Source organism: Vicugna pacos, chromosome 17 (genome assembly GCF_048564905.1).
Source record: "Vicugna pacos chromosome 17, VicPac4, whole genome shotgun sequence".
NCBI lineage: Eukaryota > Metazoa > Chordata > Mammalia > Artiodactyla > Camelidae > Vicugna > Vicugna pacos.
In genome coordinates this window covers 8,116,465-8,132,256 of record NC_133003.1, presented here as the reverse complement: position 1 = coordinate 8,132,256, position 15,792 = coordinate 8,116,465, and the positions used below count along the sequence as shown (strand labels likewise).

Here is a 15,792-nt window from a genome sequence, read left to right as displayed (position 1 = left end):
ATTTTGAAGCCTCTAATAAATTATTTTATTAACAGCTTGCCATAAAATTACTTTGAAAAATAAAAAGGAAAAACAACTTGATTTGATAATGATTTGAGTGTCAAGTGTTCTCAAATTATCCAAGTAAATAAGCAGTGCTGTTGCCAGAATTTCTGTACAGAGGGACTTCAGGAGGGAAATCTAATTGGAGAAGAAATCCAAAATTCTGTCTTGAGGCTCTGTTTACATGGAAATCACATTATTTTCATTTAGATTTCAAGTTGATTTTGATGGGCTTGGGACTGCCATGATGGAGCTTAGGGGACATTAAAGCCTCCTGTATTAGTCACAAGAGATTAGACTCTACTACAGATAGAAATTAGCCCCAAATCTCAGCGACTTAAGCAAAATCAAGGCTTGTCTCTGGATTGTGCTACTGTCGGTCAAGGGTGAACAAGGAGCCCTGCTCCCCTCACTCCCTGGGGGATCCAGGATTGCGAAGACGCCACCATCTTGTAATTGTACCACCTGGAACATGTGGATCCCTGGGTCAGGCAGTGGGGACTGGAGACTCACACACGGGCTTCTTATTGCCTCAGAACCTAAGTGACATGCCATTTCCACTAACATTTCATCGGCTGACATCAGTCATGTGGTACCACCCGACTGTGCAGGGAAAGAGCATTCTGGGGAATGTCTCCAGTATATCCCAACCACCTTCTGTGGACAGCACTGCAAAACAGTCCAGCTCACGACTGCTGGGGTCTTCAGTCCTGGAATTTGAGCCGAATGCTGAATGGGGATTAAAATGGCACTGATAAGTCCATGATATTTATTCAGCAAATTAATAATGAAAAGAAGACTACAGGGGGAGGAGGGTATAGCTTAATGGTAGAGTGTGTGTTAGCACGCACGAGGTCCTGGGTTCAATCCCCAGTACCTCCATTAAAAAAATTAGTAAATAAGCCTAATTACCTCCTCCCCCCAGAAAAGAAGATTGCAGGGTGACATTTCTAACTTCTTCAAGTATTAAATAGTGTTTATTTTCAGATAAGAGGTATGATGAATGCAAAGGAATATTAAGAATTCATTCAAACCAGCAGACCTTACCTTTTAACTGCCAGCATTCTCCTAGCCATTGCTATGGATAATAGTAATGGCACATGAAGTCAGAGGGCCAGCCAAGCTCAAAAGAGGCAGGAACGCAAAGGTGTGAAGACCAGGAGGCATGGGTCATGTGGGCGCCATCTTGGGGGACAAGCTGTCATTCATCAGACATTTTATTTAATCAGAACCTAATTTCCTACACACCGAATTCTTCTCCTAGTTTCCCATACTCTAAATAGTTCATTTTCAAATGCAAGTCTGTATCATGTCAAGTTTGCCCTTCCACAGTTTTTTCCTTATCCTTTAAAAAAACACTGCAAATGGACATGACAGTTTGCAAATGCCTAAGAATTGGTACTACGATCTTCCCTGATCTCCAGATTGAAAATGCTAGGATATCAACTGAATGTCATCTCTAGCTAAGAATGTCACCACTTTGCTGCTCTGGCCCGAGCAACAAATACATGAGGGCAAGTATCAGGATGAATGAAAGGACCAGGGAGGGTAGTGCCAGCCTTCCGGTGTTCATATGCAATCAGCTAAGTCGTGTGTGTGTGTGTGTGTGTGTGTGTGTGTGTGTGTATCTGTGTAGGTATATATGATACAGCTTCTCAAGTCCACAGCCTGGCATCAGCCCCAAGGCCAAGGAGTTTCCTATGCAGCAAAAACAACTCACCTGACTCAGATTAGACCTTCATAACCCTGATTCAATGAGACAAAAACAAGATCACCCCATAATTACATCCAAGCAGGGAGGAAAACAAGACCGCTGTCCAAATCACAAAGGTGACCAAACATCCTCGTCACCCAGGTAACCAGAGCGACTGCTGCGTCTTCATCACTTCCATCTGTAACCTGCCTCTGTCTCTCCCATCTTCTGGCTAAAATTATTAACATACACAATCACAGAATTACCCCACCTCCTAGCAGACCTCAATCCAGAACACAGCCCACTTCCTCACCTCTCCCCAGAACCCCCTAACCCAAGCCCAGAACCAACAACACTTTCCTATCCAGGCACCCCTCCTTTTCAGGCTGTGCTGACAAGGTTAGACTGACTCTCAGATGAGACGTGGGTTCCCCTAGCCCCAGGCAGCCTTTGCTCCCACTGCAATGCTTGTTATAAGACCCACCACCAGGAGTGACGTAAACCGCATCTCACCTCAGTCAATTCAGAATTATCAGCTCTGCTGTGAGCCCCAGTGAAGGCGAAGGGGGAAACTAATGACTGGGAGGAAAGAACATAAATAAGTGTGGATTTGAGGTCCCCCTTCCCCGCTCTGCTCCTGTCATTACTTGATACAATTCATTCATTCATTCCTGCTCAAAGACCTCAAGAGCTCCCACTGCATGCCGAGTACATGGAGTTTCACATGCAGGCATGAAAAAATACGTGCGATGGTCCAGGAGAAATGCTCACGGTTGCCGTTTGCCAGTGGGCTGCACCCACTCTTACTGCACAAACACAGCTAAGCCATGAAATGCCTTCTCCTTCCTGCGTTTAACCCCGATCCTGCCAGATACCCCAGACTTCTGCCACTGCCCTTCAAGGCTGTCTGTTCTATCTGCCACTAGAAAATGAACACACTGGAATGTCTGGCTGAATTATCGAGTCATTGTTACTCCGTAACAGATTCTCTCTCTTTTCTCCATGGTTCTCCCAATTAAGGAGATTAATTGTAAGGTTCTCACCCACCAAGGACTCCTCTAAACACAATGTTTACTAAAGTCATCAATCAATCCATTGATCTCTATTGAACAAAACCTTACAACTGAGGGTTTTTAAGACATAATGCTTAGATTAGTGCCAATTATCCAAAGGAAAAACTTTCCATTTCTAAATCATAGGAGGATAGTTATTTAATACTTACAAGAAGTTTTCTGAATATGAGAGGGAAGACATGCTGGGAGGTGTGAAACTTTCCTAAAGAGAAGTGCACAAGATGCATAAACAATTTACCACAGTTTCAGTTTATCGCGTCATGTTTCAGATTTGAAGATACTTGTTGGACGGTCATCATTCTCATTTGTCTGTTTTTCACAGTGCAATTCATCATGACCTTTATCTGGTAAATATTCACAAAGCATGTAAAACTTTATGTGTGTTCCTTACAAACGGCAAAACAATGGAAGCTGTTACTTCTCACACATTTGTTTTCAAATTATTCCAGATAAAACACAAAATGGTGCATTTTTTAGCTAAAACTTACAAATAAATATATTAAAGGCCCTGCTTTATAAGGTGTTCATGTGCAAATGGTGGACATAAGACCCTGTTCCAAGAAAAAAATAAACTATGCAAAATAATTTCAGAGTCGAAATAGAACTAGAGGCCAAACAATTGTGTTCTGGTCAGCTCAAAACAGAAGTATTTGTTAAAATGTTTTTCAGTTGCCTTTAATTACTCTATAAAAGTTAGAGAAATAACACTGTCCAGTAGTTGAGAGACTAGTGTGCTGGAATCTGGTGAAACCCTGAATTGCTGGGTAAGTTAACTTTGTAATTTGTAATCATCCCATTTGTAAAATGTTGCATCCTTATAGAGATATTGAGGGGGTTAATGAGACAGTCAGTGCAGGTAAAGAAATTTGCAGACATCACATAGTAAATGTTCAATAAATGTTAGGCATGATGATAATGATTATGAAGGAAAACTGATGAAATTAATTCCCCAATGAGTAGGTATCTACCTGTGTACTGATTTACTCATTACCGCATCTCTGCTTGTGTCTATCTGACAAATAGTGTTTTGCAAACAAGTACAAAACAAGCCACTTGGACCCTTAGTAAATATAAATCCAATGCTCTGCTGATGCCAAAAATCAGAGAAAGACACCAGGCTGGAATCCAGGAGAGAACTGCAATTGTATTTTCTACCTCAAGCTGAGAATTTATGTAGGTACTTTCAAAGACTGAAGCCAATAAGCCTATTATATCGCCAACACAAAAGACAAAGGTTTTTTGGTAATAAACAGACATTCACAAGGGGAGGATTAGAGCATAAGTAACAAAGAAGAGAAATGATTATTCTAAGCAAGATAGGGGTGTAAAAGGACTCCCATCCACCAGGCCAGCTCAAGAGAATAAATCTCAGCCTTTTCAGCAGCTGCAAGGCAGGTGATCCTGTAAATAGTCATATAATTTTTCTAAAATTAAAAACCGCTGTTGCGGGAGCAAAAGAATGACGTGTGTCGTGCCATGGTAAGTGCTATTGGTCGGAAAACAGTAGGAAAAACTGTTGGAAAAACAGAGCCCAAACCAGGCAGTGCAATAGAAGGAATTTAATACAGGGCACTGGTTACTGGGAAAGTAGGTGTGAAGGGAAGGACATGGAGAAGAAAGGAAAATAAGTGAGCCAATGAGCAGCACAGCGGGCAGTCACCAAGGAAACTTAAACAAATCAGAAAAAAACAGACATCTCCTTTCCCTCAGAGTTAGAGCCAATCCTCAGCACAAAAGAGGTGGTAGCAGTATTGATCACGGTCGAATATATATATGCACATGCATGATCAAATCATGATGCTGTACACCAGTGTCACTGACTGTACTTCAATAAAGGAAAAAAAATATTAATCAGAGCATCATTTGGAAATGCCACTGGGTTATGTCCCCCGATCAAAAAGGTGCTGCTAATGTTGAAAGTCTCCCCACATAACCAGATTTCTTTCCATGTGTAAGACAGTAAAACAAAACTCTTTTTGAGTAGCTCATCCACTTTTAGATGCCACAGACCTGGAATAATTCAAAAAAAGAAACACTGGCAAGCGTGTGTAGGATGGTCACACAAACACTGCCTATTAATTCCCTGATTTCATCAAATAAGGCTGTTGTAGGAGCAGAAGACTAAAAGCATCCGCTCGCAGACTGAGTACAGTGCCTACTGCAGGGGCTTTACTTGTCTCACGTGGCCGCAGCAGGTGAAAGGTTCGCAGAAGCAGCACAGAGGAAGACGTTAGATTATCTCACGGGGAACTTCCCAAAAGGATGGTACTGACTTGCAGAACTGAATGAGTTCTGCAGAAGTAACCACAGACTCCAAGACCAACTAAATTCATATACCCTTGTTCAATAAAATCTCTGGCTTCCACTTTTCTTAGACTGGGAAGATTAGATTAGAGCATCTCCCCATCTTCAGAGCAAGTGCAGAGGAGCAACTTGCTCAACTCAGTCTCTGGAAAGAGTGAGAACAAAAATCAGAAAGACAGATTCTTAACCCAGAGCACGTTAACAGGCTGCACCTACTACGTAGCAAGTAAAGGAACCCTGGACATTCAAAGCAGCCTCCTCTGAAGGGTGCCTCTGCCCCTCTTTCTGAGCCACCTTTGTTCTCAGCTCACATCCACGAAGCAGTGCATCTTCCAAATCTACCAGCAGCAGTAACGTCCCCACGGGATGCCAGTGAGGTCAGAGCCATCACCCCGATGTCTTCCTTCCCACCAATTCAATATAAAAGTAGGCACTGGGATAAAACATGGCATAATGTAAGAATTTTGTTTTCTCTTATTAATTTTAATATTGTTTTATTGACGAGAGTCCATTTGTAATTGAAATGAAAACAAAAGATAGAAAGAAAAAAATACAAAAAGAGCTCTCATATTATGCTGATGTGGGAGTGAATGATCACCCATGCTAAATTTCTACACAAAATCAATAAAATGAGAGGGGGATGTGAATATAAACCATTTATAACGTCCCCATCCTATAATCTCCATACCCGGCCCAAGTGCCCTGAAAAGTCTAAGAGAGGGTTCTGATCAATAAAGCAAAAGACACACGGGAGTTTATTTCTCCTTGGTTTCATAGATAGTGCGTAATTTGAATGCACATCCTGCTTTTTAGGATTCAAGGCTAGTGCTCTTACCATGAGCTGTTTCAAAAAGAAGCCCATGTGGTCACAACATGTCACCCAGAAAAGCTGCTCACCAACAGAAAAGGTCCTGCTTCATTCACACACGGGGACATGACAGCATCTGGGGGCTTAACTGCCCCTGAAGCGGGTAAATAACGTTCAATATTGTCTGACCTGAATTGAGGTGGTTAATCACCCTGAGTCACCAGGCAAAACCAACAACAACAAAGTGGTTCTGTGTAATATTAGTGCATTTGCTGATATATTGGGGTACGCACTCAGAGCACACACATGGTGGGGGAGAGTACCCCGCTTCTTGCAATAAAAAGGATGCAAGGGCTAAACTTGGGTTGAAATTTTTAAAGGCACAATTCTCTTCCACTCGTTACTAGCCTGATTTCACCAGCTACCCACTGCGGAGGCCTTTGAAGGTCGGGCTTCAGCGTTTTCCTGTCACTGGCCCCCTCACAGAGCCCTGACCCAAAACTTGAAGTCGAGAAAGTCACCAGTAAGAAACTGCATAGCCCTCCATCAAGGGGGCCGCCTTCAAGGTGAGACAAGACCACAGCCTGACACCACCATCCACATTTGCCCAGAGACAACGTAACTGTAAATCTGAGAGCACCGCCAGGGAAGCGAGTATGTCGGGTTCTTGACAAGAGCATCTTACCTGATGTGGCTGGGAGCTGGACCATCTGCTGTAGGAAGGAACCCCGGACGACTTGCTGGCTGAGGCTCTCTAGAAAAGGAAAGAAACAAAGATGTCCTGCTGTCACTCCAACTGAACACGCTTTATAGTTCTCTAAAGAAGTCACTGAGTCAGTGTCGACAGTTCCAAACATTAACACGTCTTCAGTCTATCTGAACTGAACCTTTCTCTTCCATTTCTCTTAAAACGTAGTCTCCTGGGGGGGGGGGGGAAGCCAAGATGGCGGAGTAGAAGGTTGCTCCTAGCTCACCCTCACCCCAAGACATCCACAGACCCACCCATTCACTCAGAACACCTGCTGAACTTGGACAGAACAGCGCCTACTTCAGAATTCCTCAAAAAAACATGGTATGAGAATTAGAAGAAGAAGAAGAAAAAGGAAATTAGTGCAGGACCTGTCCCTCAGGGAGGAAGCGGCAAAGGAGGAACAGCGCTCTTACCCTGGGACGCCCCCTCTTCACCAGAGAGCTCAGCGGGGACGGAGGGGGACCCTCAGAGGCTCCAGTCTGTTCAAAGCAACTGCTTGGCCAACAGAACTGAGAGAAACCGGCACAGAGGAGCCCCGCGGCCCCCAGGACTAGACGCGAGGCGGCGGGGGTGGGCCAGGCCTGGCCGCCCGACCGAGGTGGAGGGCTGGGGCTGTGGGCGCAGAGGCAGCCACAGGGGGCTGGAGGGTGCAGTGCGCCGTGGCTGGGAGGGCATACAGAACAGAAGAGCCTGGGTGTCCCCATGAAAAAAAAGCAAAACTGTAGGTGAGCGCTGAGGGGAAGAGACGCAAGGCGGCCAGGCCATAGCCTCTGCCGCCCAAGGCCCGTGGCAGCATCGCGGGTGAGATCTCGCGAGAAGAGAGGCGGGGCTCAGCCACGCCCACTCTATTTGCTGCTACCGGGGCTCCCAAGCCAAAGTGGGGCTGAAACCTGAATCTGTACCGGTGGGTCTGAGACCTGTTTCCAGCCCCAAGCAGGGGACTCTTCTGTCCTGGTGCCTCTGTGAACTCGTGCCTCTAAGACAAATGAGCAAGGTTCTGGCGCACAGCGGGGGCGAGGGCTGGAGCGGCCGTTTTCTGCGAGCTCGCCTACCGGGCACACAGGCACGGGGAACAGCGCTGACCTGATAGCTCACCGCGATCCAGGTGCGTGACTCAGAGGTGGGCAGCTCTGCGCTGGTAGCTCTGAGGGCACAGAACCCCGGGGACACCAGAGCAGAGCACTGGCATTCCCACGGCTAAGGTGGGGACAAGGGGAGCTTCAACAAACAGTACGTGAAGCCCTCCAACCCCGCCTACCACACACCCCAGCTTAGAAATGGGTCTGTAAGCCTCTATTCCAAGAAAAGGAGAGCAGACCCACCCCTGACAGGGCTGTGACAACCGCAGAACAAAAGGAGGCCCTGCTCAACAATCAAGGCAGGCTCTGGTCACCACAGTACTGGTTAAACCCCCAATCAAAGGGATAACAGCCAGCACATGTGGAACAAAGACGTGGCAACCATCCACACTAAAGACAGACCCCCAGACAAAATTATTAGAGATGCACAATCTACACAGGAAGGCTCCCACTTATTAAAAAAAAAAATCCCTTCAAGACCACAGCAGATAACTGATACTCCATAACCCACAGTGCCAGAGAGAGAAAAGTAAAATGAAGAAACAGAGGAACTACTCCCAATTAAAAGAACAAGAGAAGTCCCCTGAAAGAACAATCAATGAAATAGACCTCAATAGTCTACTAGATCATGATTTCCAAAAAAACGGGATGATAAAAAGCACTGAAGGAAATGAGAGAGTATAAATAAGCATGCAGAATACTATAAAAAGGAAATAGAAACTATAAAAAGGAGCCAATTAAAAACAGAAAACTCAATGGCTGAGATAAGAGCTGAGTTAAAGGCAGTCAAAGCAGACTAGACAATGCAGAGGAATAAATACATGAGTTAGAAGACAGGACAACAGACATCACCCAATCACAGCAGCAGACAGAAAAGCAAGTGAAAACTAATGAAAACAATATAATGGACTCGTGGGATAATATAAAGTGTGCCAACCTATGCATAATAGGGATCCCAGAAGGAGAAAAAAGAGGAAAGGGGATTGAAAAGGTATTTGAAAAAATCATGACTGAAAACTTCCCAAACCTAAAGAAGGAATCAGATATCCAAGTACAGGAGGCTCAGAGGGTCCCAAACAGGAAGAATCCAAACAGACCCACACCAAGACATATTATAATTAACATGGCCAAAGTTAAAAAATAAAGAAATGATTCTAATGGCAGCAAAGAGGAAAACAAAGAATGAGTTACAAGGGAACCCCCATAAGGCTTTCAGCTGATTTTTCGGCACAAACATTGCTGGCCAGAAGGTAGTGGCAAGATATATTCAAAGTCCTGAATGAGAAAAAGCTGCAACCTAGGATACTCTATCCAGCAAGACTATCCTTTAAAATAGGAGACAGAAAGAATTTCACAGACAAGAAAAAGCTGCAGGAGTTTAGCAACACTAAACCTATGCTAAAAGAAATATTGAAAGGTCTACTCTAAATAAAAAAGAAGCTGGATACTATAGAAAGAGAAAACCATAATTGGAAATGTGATAACTACAATGAGCTGCAATAGAAGAAACATGAAGGTGGAAAAGAGGACATCAGAATCATTAAAGGTGGGAGAGGGGAGCAAGAATATATAGTTTTTTTTCTTTTTTTCATTCTTTTTAGGATGTGTTTGTGCTTATATGACTATCAGTTTAAAGCAAACAAATATAGTAATGGGTTAATACACTTGAAAAACAGTGTAACCACAAATCAAAAGCATACAACAGAATCACAAAAACCAAAAAGAAACCAAGATAAAACAAAAGAAAATTATCAAGCTACAAATAGAAATAGAAAGGAACAAAGAGGAAATACCAAATCAATGGGAAAACTAAGTTCAAAATGTCAATAAACATACATCTATCGATAATTACCGTAAGTGTCAATGGACTAAATGTTCCAATCAAAAGACAGAGGGGCAGATTGGATAAGAAAACAAGAACCTACAATAGGCTGCCTACAAGAGACCCACTTTAGGGAGGATACACATAGACTGAAAGTGAGAGGACGGAAAAAGATACTCCATGCAAATGGAAGCGACAAGAAAGCAGGAGTAGCAATACTGATTTCAGACAAAACAGACTTTAAAACAAAGGCCATAACCACACTGCCCAAGGTAATCTACAGATTTAATGTGATCCCCATCAAATTGCCCAGGACATTTTTCACAGAACTAAACAAACAATCCTAAAATTTATATGGAATCACAAAAGACCCAGAATTGCCAAAGCATTACGGAAGAAAAAGAATGAGGCTGGAGGAATAACCCTCCCAGACTTCAGACAATACTACAGAGCTACAACAATCACAACAGCACGGTATTGCTACAAAAACAGACATATGGACCAATGGAACAGAATAGAGAGCCCAGAAATGAACCCACAGACATACAGTCAATTAATCTACAACAAAGGAGGCAAGAATATACAATGGAGAAAAGACAGTCTCTTCAGCAAATGGTTTTGGGAAAATTGGACAGCAGCAATGTAAGTCAATGAAGTTAGAACACTCCCTTACACCATACACAGAAATAAAAATAAACTCAAAATGGCTTAAAGACTTGAATATAAGACAAGACACGATAAATCTCCTAGAAGAAAACCTAGGCAAAACATTATCTGACATAACTCTTAGCAATGCTCCCCTAGGGCAGTCTACCCAGGCAATAGAAGTAAAAGCAAAAATTAACAAATCTGGCCTAATTAAACTTATAAGCTTTTGCACAACAAAGAGAATGAGAGAATGAGAGAAAATATTTGCAAATGATGCTACTGACAAAGGCTTACTTTCCAGAATATATGAACAGCTCATAGAACTTAATAACAGAAACAAACAACCCAATCCAAAAATGGGCAGAAGAACTAAACAAGCAATTCTCCAATGAAGACATACAAATGGCCAAAAGGCACATAAAAAAATGCTCAATATCACTAACTATCAGAGAAATGCAAATCAAAACTACAATGAGGTATCACCTCACACCAGCCAGAACGGCCATCATTCAAAAGTCCACAAACGATAAATGCTGGAGAGGGTGTGGAGAAAAGGAGACCTCCTACACTGTTGGTGGGAACGTATTTTGGTGCAGCCATTATGGAAAACAGCATGGAGATTCCTCAGAAGAGTGAAAATAGACTTACCATATGATCAAGCAATCCCATTCCTGGGCATATATCCAGAGGGAACTCTAATTCGAAAAGACACATGCACCCCAATGTTCATAGCAGCACTATTTACAATAGCCAAGACATGGAAATATCCTAAATGTCCAATGACAGAAGACAGGATAAAGAAGATGTGCTATATTTATACAATGGAATACTACTCAGTCATAAAAAAGAATAAAATAATGCCATTTGCAGCAATATGGATGGACCTGGAGAATGTCATTCTAAGTGAAGTAAGCCAGAAAGGGAAAGAAAAATACCATATGATATCATTCATATATGGAAACAGAAAAAAAAAGGATATCATGAACTCATCTACAAAACAGAAACAGACCTGTAGACATAGCAAACAATCTTATGGTTACTTGGGGAAAGGAGGTGGGAAGGGATAAATTGAGGAGTTTGAGATTTACAGAGGTGAGCCACTATATATAAAAATAGATTTTTAAAAATTTCTTCCGTATAGCACAAAACTATATTCAATATCTTATAATAACTTTAAATGACAAAGAATATGAAAATGAGTATACATATGTATATGCATGACTGGGACACTGTGCTGTGCACCAGAAGTTGACACATTGTAACTGACTGTACTTCAATTAAAAAAATAATAATCTCCTCATTAAGTCTAATAATATGGACACTAAAGTCAAGACATCTGGATTCAAGTCTCAGTTTGTACTGCTTTTTTCACCTGGTGTGAATCATGCAAGCATGCTCTGTCTCAATTTCTCTTCTATGAACCTGGGATAATCATTTTTGCTGTCACAGGATTCCTGCAAGGGTCACATATGATGATAGCTGTGAAGCACTTTGTACAGTTTTATTCATGTGAGGCATTCATTCAACAAGCAGAAAATAAGACAGGTTATTATAAGTTTCCATTTGAAAGAAAAGTGGTATGCAAACACCCAAGTTCATAAATGAGGTCATGTGAGAAGGGGTCATTCATGTTATAAAAAGATGCTTCATCTTAGGAAAGACTGGACCTCACCATTGCTCCCAGCCACCTGGGCTCACTGTAGAGGGACTGCCCCCAAACCATCGTCATCACCATTTCCTTTGCCTGCTCCAGCCACAGAGGCTCGAAAATCTCACATACTCAGTATTCAGTCCCACCACTGCTGCCAAGGCAAGAGGAGCATCACTCTGCTGTGGGCAGGGTTGGGCAGCTCTGGGAAACCCTTAGCTTTTCTGATAAAAGGGAAAAGATGAGGTTTGTACCTTCCCTGTAGCTCTTCTTTCACTCTAAATGCAGATACGCCATGCAGGAGCGGGGCAAGCATTTTGTGACCACGAGGAAAAGACCAAGAGAAGAGCAAAGATGCTCACCTGGATCTCGTTCAGCCACAGACCCACATTTCCAGATGCTGCTTCTACCCAAACCATTCTGGGGCAATTGACTACTGTCACGTGTTTCTGTTACTTGCAGGGTGTCATGATACATTCTGCTAGCTCACTCAAAGTAAGGGTCAAATTACGAGATTTCAATTCCTCAGAAGCTCATGGATGCTTGAGGCAGAGAGAACATAATGACAGAGGTATGAGGATGTAAAAGCGATTAGTATGTTTGGAAGGTAATCGATAGATCAGTAAGGTAGTGCCAGATCCCGCATCCCCCACTGCCTCACCCCATCTGCTCTTCAGGACCCCCGGGTGACTCTGGGCTGGCCTTGGCTGGTTCCGGCAGCTTCCCTGCATCTCTGGGACAGCGAGCTTGGTGTGCCGGCTGTGCGGTGTCCTGCCTGCTCAGGTCAGCTTCCCTCCGACCTGCCTCTCCCTGAGGAGGCAGGGCTGCAGACCCACTCTCGGCCCCTCCCAGCCTCTCCCGCCCCACTGAGGTTCATGGGATCGGACCCTAGAGCAAGTGAGAGAAAGGCATCTCTGTTTGCAACCTGGACAGAGGGACAACCTACGGAAGAGCCAGAAGTTCAACCAAGAGCTGATCATGTGTCCTTAGGGAGAAGCAGCAGGAATGACTGCACTGCTGAGCGACCATGTGCCTTCTCTGAGGCTCACCTTCCTAGTTATAAAATAAGGTCCCATGCTCCCTTCCTAAGTAGCTCCAAATCTATTCAATTAAGTGACTAATAAATTCACTTTCAGAGTATAGAAATGATGGCTGATTATACTGGTGACACTGACTTTCCATGGAAGAATTAGATTCATTTCAATATCATGTGTTTAAAATACCAAAGAAGATTCTTAAATCTCAGTTAACTAGATAGCGTTCGTCATCCAGAATAGCTCTTTGCCTGAATATTTTAGCAGAGTCCGTCTTCCCTGCATTTTTAAGACGAGGCTGTCAGCTGGCTTTTCAGCCCAGCAATTTGGCCTTCAGCAGACTGTCTTCAAGTCTCTTTAAATCATAAGATTTTGGAACTCACCAGCAAACTAACTTTTGAGACATCATGTCTTGAGAACATAATTCATCACTGGTACTTTCAAGCCATACACAATATGGGCTTCTGAAATTGTTAACGATAAACTGTATATTCATTATCTGAAAAATAAAGCTCTGGGGCTTTTAAAAAATTGAGATATAACTGACATATAACATTGTATTAGTTTAAGATGTACAGTAGGTGGATTTGAGACATTTATGTATTGCAAAACATTACCACCATAGCATAACACCGGTATCACATAATTATCATTTCTTTTTTGTGGTGAGAACAATTAAGATCTAGTCTTTAGTCATTCTGAAGTTTATAACAGAATACTGTTGACTGTAATCTCTATGCTGAGCATTAGATCTCTAGGACTTATTTACTAGCTGCAGGTTTGCACCTTACACAACATCTCCCCAATTTTCCCTTCCCCTTAACCCCTGGTAACTACCGTTCTACTCTCTGTTTTTAATGACCTTGGCTTTTCTAGATTCTACACATATAAGTGAGATCATATGGTATTTGTCTTTCTCTGACTTATTTCACTTAGCATAATGCCCTCAAGGTCCATTGACGTTGTCACAAATGGCAGGATTTCCTTCTTTTTTATGGCTGAATAGTATTCCATCATATTTACATGCACCACATCTTCTTTATCCTAAGAGTTGCTGGACACTCAGGTTGTTCCCATATCTTAGCTGTTGTGAATAATGCTGCCATAAACATGGGGGTGCAGCTACCTCTTCCACATCCTATTTTCATTTCCTTTGGTGATTTACCCAGAGGTGGGCTGCCTGGATCCTGTGTTAGCTCTATTTTTCACTTCTCAGGAGTCTCCATAGTGTTTCTATAGTGGCCGTACCAATTTCCCTTCCCAACAACAGTGTACAAAGGTTCTCTTTTCTCCATATCCTTGCCAACACTTATCCCTTACCTTCTTGAGAGCTTTGGGTTGTTTTTAAGTCAAAATAAAATCATGGTCATCAAAGTCAAGATAGAAGCACTGACATTCAAAACACATTTGAAAGAAAAGTGAGATATGTGACTTGCAGCATATGACCCCAATTATTCAGGAACCTTGAGCTGGGAAGGGCAGAAGATGGGCACTTGTGAATTTCAATGCAACATGAAACGTACATCTGTCTCCTCTTGGTAAGTATCACAGTGCTTCCATGCCCACACTTAACTTTTTGTTTTTGTTTTTTGGGGTGAAGGGGGTGGGGGGAGTAATTAGGCTTATTTATTCTTTTATTTATTATTACCATTATTTTTTAATGGAGGTACCAGGGCTTGAACACAGGACCTCGTGCATGCTAAGCACTGCACTCTTCCACTGAGCTACCCCTCCAACCCCCATCATGCTTAACTTTTACCTAAAGGTCACATCGCATTTCAGCTCTGACGCAAGGATGATGAACTTTATCACGGTGTTTGCAGTCTACTGGTGTCCTCCCCGTGCTAAGGGTAAATGCAAAAGGCAAGAGAGACAACAAAACAACTGGGCAACATTAATCACATATCGTAAAGTCATAACAGCTTCACAATTATGCCGTATTTTCTGATGGATGTGGCTGTGTTCGAAAATCTGTCTCGTAGCACAAAACACGAACTCTGGTTGGGTTTCCTTTGTGTGTTTCTCTAATAAACCAGCCATACTCTGTGGTTTGGATTTCTGCTTAGACAAAAATAAACTCACCTGACAAACCAGATGACTAATTGTTCTTACCCTCATTCGCCTCCTCCCAGGGCCCTGAGTAACCTGTGGTGCCCACATCTGAATAAAGAGGGTGGTTGGTTTAAAGGCAAATTCTCAGATCCCAGGAGCTCACAAATTTCTGGGAGATGTTCAGTGCAGATGTCCCATTGGCACCTTCCAGCACGATTCAATGAATCAATGGGACACATGAATTGAACATCTCAGCACAAAAAGTCATTTTCAAATACAATCCAGGAACCAACCAATGGGTTATCCAGACAGCCTGACCTCTGGACGACAGATGTGACTTCTGGGATTTTAATTGCATATGGAAAATCACATTAGATCTGAGAAGCAAAGGAAGAGGCCGGAATAACCCTAGCACACCCTTCTCCTGCACCCACTGAGGGACAAGAGTGGCAGCCAGGACAGGCACAAAGGCCCAAGGAGGCCACTGAGAGCAGTTTTCTCTAAACAGATAAAATAAACTCTCAGGCTCCAGAGAAATATTTCTGGAAACTGAAGGAAGGTGCTTAGGGGAAGAGAATCTCATTTTTAATCTACTGATAGAGATTGAATTTTGAACCACCACAGCCCAATTAAATGGGTGGGTAAGGGTTTCAGCTTGGCTATCCACCCCCAACCCCACCCCCACCCTTGCAAAACCTTCCCTGAGTACCTTCTGTATGTTTCCAACACATCCACCCGTCCAACAGCTACCCTTCTCAAAACTCTCATCACACCATCCCGTAATCACCTTCTAAATGCAGCCTTCTCTTGCAGACTGTACATCCCACAAGGGGATGGG

The 15,792-nt window shown here is 43.0% G+C and overlaps 1 protein-coding gene and 1 long non-coding RNA gene across 9 annotated transcripts in view; one reads left to right on the top strand and one right to left on the bottom strand.

The window, feature by feature from the left end:
- Positions 1-7,449, bottom strand: part of RBMS3 (RNA binding motif single stranded interacting protein 3) — a 921,458-nt gene extending 914,009 nt beyond the window's left edge. For all 8 annotated transcript variants that reach the window (XM_031686913.2, XM_072940905.1, XM_072940906.1 and 5 more), the window contains exons 1-2: positions 7,085-7,449; positions 6,606-6,674 (exon numbers count right to left, since the gene is read on the bottom strand). In XM_031686913.2, coding sequence (XP_031542773.2) covers positions 6,606-6,674; positions 7,085-7,375 — 360 coding nt within the window. In that variant the 5' untranslated portion in view covers positions 7,376-7,449. The remainder of the gene's footprint in view (positions 1-6,605; positions 6,675-7,084) is intronic.
- Positions 7,450-7,539: 90 nt separating this feature from the next.
- Positions 7,540-14,997, top strand: LOC140686692 (uncharacterized). Its single transcript, XR_012060494.1, has 3 exons — positions 7,540-7,776; positions 14,362-14,440; positions 14,668-14,997. It is a non-coding gene; the product is annotated as an uncharacterized lncRNA (long non-coding RNA).
- Positions 14,998-15,792: the final 795 nt, after the last annotated feature.